At 33.8% G+C, this 10,416-nt stretch overlaps 1 protein-coding gene across 1 annotated transcript; it reads right to left on the minus strand.

Moving 5' to 3' along the window:
* Positions 1–2,866: 2,866 nt before the first annotated feature.
* On the minus strand, positions 2,867–5,764 carry LOC143629090 (uncharacterized). The gene is made up of 12 exons (XM_077098453.1): positions 5,661–5,764; positions 5,456–5,542; positions 5,134–5,225; positions 4,984–5,044; positions 4,823–4,882; positions 4,675–4,735; positions 4,356–4,463; positions 4,072–4,190; positions 3,656–3,727; positions 3,489–3,574; positions 3,327–3,423; positions 2,867–3,232 (listed from the first exon to the last, which is right to left on the minus strand). The coding sequence occupies exons 1-12, from the start codon at positions 5,697–5,699 to the stop codon at positions 3,101–3,103; spliced, it is 1,014 nt and encodes a 337-aa protein (XP_076954568.1). The 5' UTR covers positions 5,700–5,764; the 3' UTR covers positions 2,867–3,100.
* Between the last annotated feature and the right edge of the window lie 4,652 nt (positions 5,765–10,416).

Consider the following 10,416-nt stretch of genomic DNA (forward strand, 5'->3'; position numbering starts at 1 on the left):
TCAACTATGTTTCAGCAAACTTTCCAAACTTGACCAAAGTATTAAGACCTTGATAGACTACTCTCGCTACTTTCCTCTTCTGCTTCATGAGTCCAAAAGATGTAGGACCCATGTCTTTCACGTCCAAAGAATTTACAGATCTTTCCAGCTGAGGATAATGGAAATCAAAGATCATCTATAAAAAATCTAGGATGAATAAGAAATATCTCCTTCTTCTTCCCCTTCAAATTTCTAACCATCTCATCAAACACGAACTTAGAAAAGTTGTAATCCCAATCCATTACTAAAGCAGCAATGGCAGATGATTGCATTTGACTAATCTCATCTGAACCTCCTTTGCTTCCAACAACACACTGAACAAGCGTGTGTGCCAAGTATCTCCAGTAGGGTGGAAGCAATTTCTTCTCTATTGGAGGATACTGGCCTTCATAACTCATTCTTTACAACACCTCAAAAACTGTATCTCTTGAATATTCTGTTGGATGTTCAAGACTATCACCAAACAACAAAGCTTCCCGAATAACATTCTTAGTGATCACAATCTATTTATTTTGAATGATAGATTTGATAGAACCAACTCCCCCTACACCTTGTGGATTAAACTTTGCTTTGTTCCAGAATCCCGATACTAATTCGTTGTAGACAACTGGATTTCTCTGATCGCAAGAGAAATTCAGCATGTGTTTAAACCAACGATCATTGACTTGAATTCTTTATGAGCTGGAGGTGGATTAGATAGGTATCCAGCTATATTGTGAGAATCTATAAACTTCAATTTCACTTGAGCAGCCATAATCAGCAGATGTTGGTCAACAAATGTGAGACTTCGGTTTAGACATGAGATTTAGGCTTCTAAAAGCGGTTTAAACCAACCCTAACTGGTTTCACAGGTTCAAGTTTTTAGGCTTCTAAAACCGGTTTCAATCTGACCAGTTTAGGGTTTAAAACCGATTTGTGCACCTCTAGTGCAGATGAAGAGCAGCTACATAAATTTTATGCGACTGAAGATTTCCAACTAAACTAAAGGGAAGCTTTTACAGGGTTGTAGTTAAACCTACGATGTTATATGGAACAGATTGTTAGGCCATCAAGAAGACACATTCGTGTAAGTTGGAAGTAGCAGAGATGATAATGCTAAGGTGGATACGTGGAACACATGGTTGGACCAAATTAAAAATGATGTTTTTCGGGAGAGATTAAGGGTGACTGGCATATCAGATAAGAAAAGAGAGGGGAGATTGAGATGGTGTGAACATGTGAAGAGAAAACAGATGACGGTGTCTGTTACTATAGAGGGTAGGAGGGGTGGAGGTAGTCCTAAACTTACTTGGGATGAGAGGACTAGGCATGATTTGATATATACGCACCTCTCCGATGAATGGTTGAGGATAGGGATTCTTGGAAACGTAGGATTAAGGTTAAAAACCTTTAGAACAGTGCATAGTTTTTTGTTAGAAAAATAACTTAAGAGTTTTTCTTTCCCTTTCTTGTTTCGTATCGCATAAATTATTTTTTGTCATATTTTGTTCTTGCTTTTTTAATTCAACTTAATGTAATATATTTAAGTATTTATCTATTTATTTGCAATGTCTAAATGATATTCTATTGTAATATTTTATTTTTAAATTATTTTTTAGTATTTTAGTATTCGTCACTATTATCATTATTTTCATGTATCTATTTAATATTAGACTGCTATTATTATTTTTTGTTTTGATTTTTCTCTTTGCTATCTAGGAGTCTAGTGCATTTTTCTTTTTCATACATATAGTTTTATAACTGAAGGTCTCTCTGGAAGCAACCTCTCTATTCTTTGGATAGCGATATGGTTGCCTACATCTCACCTTCCCTAGACCCTGTTAATAGTTTTGATATTGATAAGATTTTTACTAGATATGATTGTTGTTTATTATTGACCTTTGTGGGTAGATCATTATTTTTCTTGAAAAAAAAGGGTAAAAAATTAATGTAGCAACCTACTTGCTCACGTTACCCAGGTCACAATTAAATCAAATGCCACATGACATCTTTCTAATGACTAGGCATTTCGTTTTATTTTCCCTTTTTCCTTTCTAAATAATTAGTTTAATATATATTTTAACTAGTGTTTGAACCAATATAATACACAGGACTTTTCAAATAATAAAAATTAGTAATGTTAGTTATTTTAAATAAAGACACAAAATAAACGGTGAAAATGAAATTAAGAATTATGCACATTAAGTTATTATTGAAATCAAATCAACGAATATACACATTAAGTAATTTCGAAATCAACTAAAAGACATAATTTGTTTACAACACCCCACCCCCACTATTATAACATATATAGTTAATTAATACTTACTATAATTAAGTAAAATATTTTAAGCAAAATAAACACAATATAAAAGATAAAAGATAAGAGAAAGTTATTGAAAACATTCAAAATTTGAATTTTAGATAGCATGATTTTTAGAATTAAAAATAGTCTTGTTTAGTTTTTTTTATAAACATTCTATTATAATTAATTGAAAAAAAAGTACTTTCAAGAATACCTATGTTTTTTAATATGAGTGCGTAACATATTTTTGTGTTAAAACTTATTTAAACAAATTATTAGGTTCGAAAGGAAATAATTATTTTTAATTCTTCTAATATTTTTATATAAAATGAAAAATAGTCATAAATCATATTTGTATAATAAAAAGTTAGCTTGAGTTGGGTTGTTAACGTGAATGATCTAATTGTTTTCGGTTGAACCCGCCTACTGTGCACACTGTAGTTATGTTTTTCATTGTTCCAACAAAATTGTTTTTACGCCGCCCAAACCTAAGAACGATTTCTTGTATGATAATTTCCAATACATTCAGATCAAAATCCTTGCAACAAAGACCGTACATCAATGTGATCATATAAATGCTTGCATTTAACCTTCCATAACTGAACTAAGAAAAGATCATCCTGTACCCTTGACCCTTATATTCTGTAGCCGCCAGCATGTCTAACAAACTCAACTCAAGCAGTTAACTTAGTGAGGGTACCCGTATCGCTTCAGCCACCTCAGATAGTTTTGACGGTTTTCACTTCCATCAATAATAATAATAATAATAATAATAAGTTAAGTGCGACGAACTAGACGTGCTGCAAATGCCCCGTCGAGAGAGTTCTTGACAGGGCTAGAGAAATAATAACCCTCTTCTGTCAAAAACTCAGCTGATACATATCTCTCTACAGAATCTACACTGTATTCCTGGGATATTTAATTACTTATAAGCATAGGTTTCAAATGTCTTACTAGTTTTATTTAATAATAATATAAACACGAAAATGAAGGTTATTAGTACCTCATGCCTGAGAAGAAACGCAGCCACCCTCTCTTCGTTTTCTTCGGGATCAATTGAACATGTGCTGTATACCAACACACCACCCGCTTTGACCAACCTGCAAGCATTTTATGGTCAAACTCGTTTTGGTATTAAAAAAGGTTGTAATGGAGTCTGTCTCACGTGGAAGCGGAATCAAGAAGTTCATCTTGTAAGCTTTTGAGTTCTTCCATATCTTCTGACTTCCTGTTCCACCGCAAGTCTGCTCTCTGCAAAGTACTTAAATTTATGTAATATTATGTAGGAAGAAAACATATTAAAAAAAGAATATTTTCTAGTAAGTTGAATACCTTAGAAAGAACACCAAGTCCTGAACATGGGGCATCCAGCAACAGTTTATCATAGGTTACACAATTATCCTCCTGAGAAAGGAAACACAATGAATTTGTCAAGAAAGAACAAATTAGTTTGATTGTTCGTTTATGTAAATAACTTACAAATGTGTAGGCGATATAATGTGTAGTTTACATTACCTACACATAGGTAGCCAAACAGAACATACTTTTAAAAATACATGAACAAACTAGTTTGATGGTTTTTATGTGCACAACCTACTAGCGTGTATGTAAGTATAAAACTTAAAAAATATGAACCATGGATGAAAAAACTAAATAATTTAGATTTGTTAAGTGCAGTCTTGCTAAAGCATAGTGTTCTGAAATGATCATCTCCATTATAATAGAGAGAGACGCTGAAAATTCCTCACCAGAAATGTACGAAGATCAGTATGCACAGTAGTGATGACATCATCAAGCTGCTGCAGTTCAGCTGTCTCTTTGAGGATCCTCAACCGCCCTTTATTTATGTCAATTGCAGTTACCATGCCTAGATTACATGCAAACATTATTTAAAGGGTACACTATAATTACCATTTTACCCTTTCTTTTTAACCTAACTGAGACATTTATTCCCATTTCACAAGTCTCTCCTTATTTATTTTTCCAAGAAAGAATCCTTTTTAAATTATATAAAAAAAAAACCAGGTATTACCTTGGCCACTCAAACAGGCTGCCATGAAAAGAGTCTTTCCTCCAGGAGCAGCACAACAGTCGATTATCGTCTCTCCAGGTTGCGGGTCAACAATAGAAACCACCAAACCTGGCTCCAAATTCAAATTCATCATCATTAACAATATGCATGAGCACGCGCACGCACGCACACATCATCATCATTGTCTAAGAAAACCAAAGAACTCAAATCAACCATTGATCAACTTATAGGAAATATGTTATAAAGTGAAAGTTTGGTTAATTAATTATAAAGATTGAGGGTAAAATAGGGAAACCAATTATTGAACGAAAATGACAACCTGCACTCTCATCTTGGACAGAACATAAACCTTCTTTTAGTAGTCCATCTTGGATAACACTCTTATCACATGCACAAGAGTCACATAAGTTAATCTCATTTCTACACAAGTTTTCATTAATTAAGTATAGATTATTTTTACGACATACCTGCATTCCTGTCTGGATACGAACAAAATCATCCAAGTGAGGAGAGAGCTCATAAGGTACCTGAAGTTTAACAAAATTCCGTGCAATTTGTTGAAATATAAAATTCAACTAACACTACGCGTATATAAAAAAATGACATTTGTTGAAAAATACAAGGGTACCTTTAATGTTTCAAGTCGTGACACGAGCTCGGACCGTGTAAAACCTTTTCCTCTATTAGCCCTAACATAAGCTAACAACAGTTTGTAAATAATGATAACATGGCCATTTAAATTAATAATAAAAATAGAGAGATAGGTTTCAACTGAAGCCTCAAACTAAAACTAGGATCACTATTATTCCACATCATCAACTTAATAGCTTCTTCACGCCCGAGGTATTTCATCCAACGCCTCACCATCCACTACAAAAAAAAAGTTCTAATGGTTCACATTAGTAAAATCAAATTTTAGCAAGAAAAGAAATGTTAAATGATTTAATGTCACCCAAAATAAATCTTACATACCTACAACCTTTTAAATTGCCGCAAATAAAATGAATCATTATTTTGATAAATATTCTTGATACATTAACTATTTATGGAAATTAAACAAAACATTAAATTAAGTGTTGACTGGGTCAACCCAAACTTACAACTGGATGAGAATGAAGAATAGCAAGAGCACGTGCTTGTGCACGATCATCACCCTCCACTTGAGGTGAAGGAAGAGAATTAGTTTCCTGCATATCCATAAAATATAATAATTATTAAACAAAAAAAAAAGTCCTGTATTATTACAAGCTAAATTTACTTTCAGATAACAAGCTTTAAGTAATTAATATAAGAGAAGAGTTAAACCTTGAGCTTAATAAGCTTTCTAAGAATCCCATTGACCATGTTACCCGCGCCCGGTCTAAGTGAAACTTTTGCAAGTTGCACATTCTGCAGTTACAAATACAATTAGACAAATTGCAATAAATAGTATATTATTCGAAATTAGATAATAATATTGCCTCGTCTACAGCAGCATATGAAGGGACCTCCATCTTTAGAATCTCATAGAATCCAATCCGAAGAATCTAGAAACAAAATTTTGCATACTTGTGGAGTTACTTCATTTTATTTTTGAACATAACGAATGACGAAATTTATGCGAGCCACTTAAATATAAAAGTTGTTTAGACCATGTTGTACCTGTAATAGGAGAGGCTCCATACGACTAAATGTGTTTGGATCATGACACAAGGACAAAATCAAATAGTCAAGATATTTTCTCCAACGAATGGTACCCCCAACAATGTCGGTTACCTGCACGCCAAATGGATTTAATAGAAAAGAAACAAAGATAATAAGGATTTAATGTAAAAGTTACATGAAATAATTATAATTATATATATATATATGAGTTTTGAGTAAGAGAAAGACCAATCTGAGATCTCTATCATCCAAATCTGGAGTGCAAAAGCCGAGAGTTCTTTCAACGTAACCCATCTCGCCCTTCCCCTTTTCGTTTAAAAGGTCCGCAAAGGGACCGCCGAACTCATAAAGAAAAAGAAATTGCATTCCAGAAAAATAAATAATTTATTTAGAAAGAAAGAAAAGAAACCAGCTCTGGATTCTGCTGGGAGCTTTCTTCCTCCTGTAAGTAGTACTCCGGTTCTTCTTCTCCGTCGAACAACATACCTGGAGGAGGAGGAGGATGGAAGGCAACTGATGAATCATACACATACTATCTGTGTAAAACCAACAACACAACACAACTGAGAGGTATTATCGGATGCGTGCAGTGACAGAGCAAAAATGGGTTTGTTATCGATAGCTTCAGTACTGACTCCTTCACCAGGTTTTGAGTTTTCGGGACCGGTACCGTACGGTATGGTATTTCTCGAATTTTACCTTAAATTCCGATACCGTTTTAATACCAGTACCTAAAACTTGCGATTTTCAGGATCGGGATGTTCGGTACCGGTACCGAGCTCATCCCTAGATGTGCGTTTCTAGGAATTCACAAACCCTCACCGATTCATTTTCTTTTTTTTTCTTGCGCTTAGTATTTGCCTCACCGCAACGCATTGCGGTGGGGGGCGGCATTAGAAAAGGCAACCTTGAAACATTTATCGAAGTCGTGTGTTGATGGGCAGGGGGCATTGGACCCGTGCTTTGTGGCGGGATTGTTAAACCGAATGAAAAGTAGAGCTAAAAACGTTCAATCACGGTCGTTTGTTGTGGCTTGTTAACACATAAAAAATAGACCGAAACATAAAACATAAAAAATAATAACTAAGTCGTCTGATGACTGAAAAGTTGAAAAAGGAAGATAAGCGTAAGAACGTTGAGCAACACATGCTTGTTTCGGCGTGTAAATTTGTAAAATTTAGACTGAAACGTTAAATGAAATTTTGTAAAAGACAAAAAGTATTAGAGAAGAAAGTTGAAAGTAGAAAATTATTAAGATTAAAAATGAAACATACTTTGTGACAAACTTGTAAAAAAATAAAAGATATAGGGACTAAAGATATCATATGAAAACTATAAGATGAAAGTAAAAGAGAAAAAATTAAAAAAAAAACTAATGCACAGTATACAACTGATGATGCATACAAACCTTTCTAATTGTTATATATATAATTTTTAATGTGTAAATTTGAATATATCAGTGTTTTATGTTCAATTTCATTTATATTATATATAAAAATAAATCATGTTAAATTGGGCTTGACTAAGGGACTATATGATTTGTTCTTCACCTATTTTATTATAAGAGTTTTATCGACACTTTAATATGTGATTTGGGCATCATAGACCAGGCACCGAACTAACAAGGACTAGGTTGGCCCAATGTTGGTCTAACGTTTGTTGGGTCCAAAAGAATGATTGAAATCTTCTCAACTTCCTCATATTTGTCTAAATATAGAACTCGAGCAAACTCAAGTGTAACGTCCTCTTATTGAGATTTAGTTAAATAAAATAATACAAGTTTATTTTATACGTGGTTCGTGTAACGTCATTTAGTCTAATTAAATAATAATAATAATAGGAAAGGATATGATTAAAATGGTTATTGGACTTGAAAACGAATATGGGCCTAAAAGCCTTTGGGCGTACCCTATTTAAACCCTTAAAACCCTAATCCTCATTCTTATCCTCATCATTTCCAATCATCATACACACATATGCTCCCCTAAAACCCCCTGTACCCAAACATTCCTATCTTTCATTTTTGTCCATTCAAGATCCTTAGTAGATTCATTTAGAGATTTTAAGATACTCAAGATCCAAACCAACCGTAAGGTATGTAACATGTTAAAGATTTAATCTTTAATTTATCCATCTTCACCTTAATCTTATTTGTCAAGGTGTAATAACAAAATGAACGAATGGATTCTTAAAAGCTAAACACAAAACAAACCGGACCAAATCTACCCAAACGAACTCCAAATGAGCCAAACCCGACATAAACTCGAATGGAATCAAATAGGAGGTAGGATCTTCGTTTGAAGCAATGTGGCAGAAACATATATATAAATACCCCAAGTTCGGCTCTAGAGGATCGGGACTCGAATAGGTTTTAAGACCTGAATGAATAAAGGCTCGAACTAAGATCCGATCCGAGTAAGGATGAAGGGGTTCAAGTCCCAATTAAACAAAGGGTTCACGCCTCCGATCTATAACGACGCGAATGACCTTAAATTGCACGGAGTTAACCGACTAAAGTAGGAACCCGGCATACGACTCGTTTAAAACATGTATGCGATTCGTTTCAAAACCTGTATGGGATTCGTTTCAAAACCTGTATGCGATTCGTTTAGAACCCGCATGCGATTCATTTCAAAACCTGTATGTGATTCATTTCAAAACATGTATGCGATTTGTTTAAGAACCTGTATGCGATTCGTTGTGAAACCCGTATGCGATTCGTTTGAAACCCATATGCGACCTGATCGAAAACCAATCGCGCGACTCTATTGCATGCGATTCAGTTGGGTCCCTATGCGACTCGATTAAGCTATACCCGAGGCTTAGCTCTTCACCAACTTGTCACACCCCAACCTAAGGCGAAAATGCCGGGGCATGATCCGATTGCTCACAGCTCGAAGATACTATCATAATATAAAAGTGACAATATCTAATTAATTATTTTATTTCAAATATACATAAAAGTTACAAACATTACAAAACAATTCAAATAAATGATTAGAAACATGATTTAACGTTTGTCTTCATTATAACCTATGGTCTTGACTAAATATCCATACTTCAATTCAAGCAACCTGCATATGCGTAGAAAACAGAGTTTTGTCAACATAAACTTGAGTGAGAATATCATCAGTTTTGCATGTCAATATAAATAAGCATAACGTAATAAAATCGGTAAATATAATCAAACCATAAACAAGTATGTAGATCGTTGCCAAGCGAATCGGGCGTTGGTCAATAGCATGAGAACCCAATATATGGGAGTATGATGGACCCCTCGGAATATACGAATGAATGAATATTAACACAATATACGAATAAATGAATATTAACACAAGTAAGCATGTAACATGTATATTTGATTAAGTCACTCACAATTACACGTATGAATTTGTTTGATATATATATATATATATATATATATATAGTATGAAATACGGATAGGTACGCATATGTCCCCAAAAATTTTAGAAAATTTGGTAAAATAGGGGAATGATAAACTCACCTTAGATTAATGACAAACGAATATAAACACGATTAAGCGAGTTAATGAACAAGCGAGTCGTCCACTACATGTCAAACGATATAAACAATTCAGAATCTGAGATTTTAGGATATGATAATATAAATAAAAACAAACTCGTTTCCGTTGGAATCAATCCGAACGGACATTTAGAATTCAAGTTATGTTTGTTTTAAGATTTAAGCGAGCTGGTACTGACCAGAATCCGAACAGCGATTCGGAAGTCGGGTTTTAGTCAGTAGCCTTCAAATTACGTTATGAGAATAAAAGTCTTCTAGACCGAACGCTGAATCCGACCAAAAGTATGAGAAAATGTTAAGTCAAACTAATTGACTATTTTGTCCTTTAACGAGTTTTAAACGATTTGACCAGTCAACACCCTTCAACCACCGAAATTGATTGAAGGTTATTGACTAGGGAATACATATGAATGATTTTTTTGTTTACAACTTACCCGGAAAGTTAAAGAATCAACAGAAACGATGAGTCTAAGGTTCACACGTAAGCAAAGTCAAACGAACAAGCTTGTATCTTCAACAATAATGCAAAAATCAAAGGATTTTATGAGGCATAGAGAGGGGTGATGACTGAGAATATTTCTTAGGGTTTAGGTAAAGTTTGTGGCAGAGATTATGAGTCTTGTTTATATAAGAATAGAAAAAACGAACCAAATTTGGAAGATTTACTCGTTTAAGTAACTAAATAAGATATTAATAACCAAATCAATGAAATAAGTTGTAGATTTCATGCATGATCAGTAATTTATAAATATGGACTTGCATTTTAGTTATAATCTTTTTCTTGGACCTTAATTTACTCAATTTATGCCAAACATAAGCGATTTGGGTGCTAAAAACAAATTAGGAAACAAAATAAGCTATTTAATGAGAAAAT

This window comes from Bidens hawaiensis, unplaced genomic scaffold, assembly GCF_021521415.1.
Source record: "Bidens hawaiensis isolate Kalapana, Puna unplaced genomic scaffold, B.hawaiensis_p1.1 tig00005152_1, whole genome shotgun sequence".
Classification (NCBI taxonomy): domain Eukaryota; kingdom Viridiplantae; phylum Streptophyta; class Magnoliopsida; order Asterales; family Asteraceae; genus Bidens; species Bidens hawaiensis.

Excerpts from the sequence above, each read along its gene's own strand:
- LOC143629090 (XM_077098453.1), bottom strand. The coding sequence starts at position 5,699 with ATGGTCAATGGGATTCTTAGAAAGCTTATTAAGCTCAAG. Across the intron at positions 5,226-5,455 it reads TTCTTCATTCTCATCCAGTT|TGGATGGTGAGGCGTTGGAT; the intron begins GTAAGTTTGGGT and ends TTTTTTTTGTAG. Across the intron at positions 5,045-5,133 it reads GATCCTAGTTTTAGTTTGAG|GGCTAATAGAGGAAAAGGTT; the intron begins GCTTCAGTTGAA and ends AGCTTATGTTAG.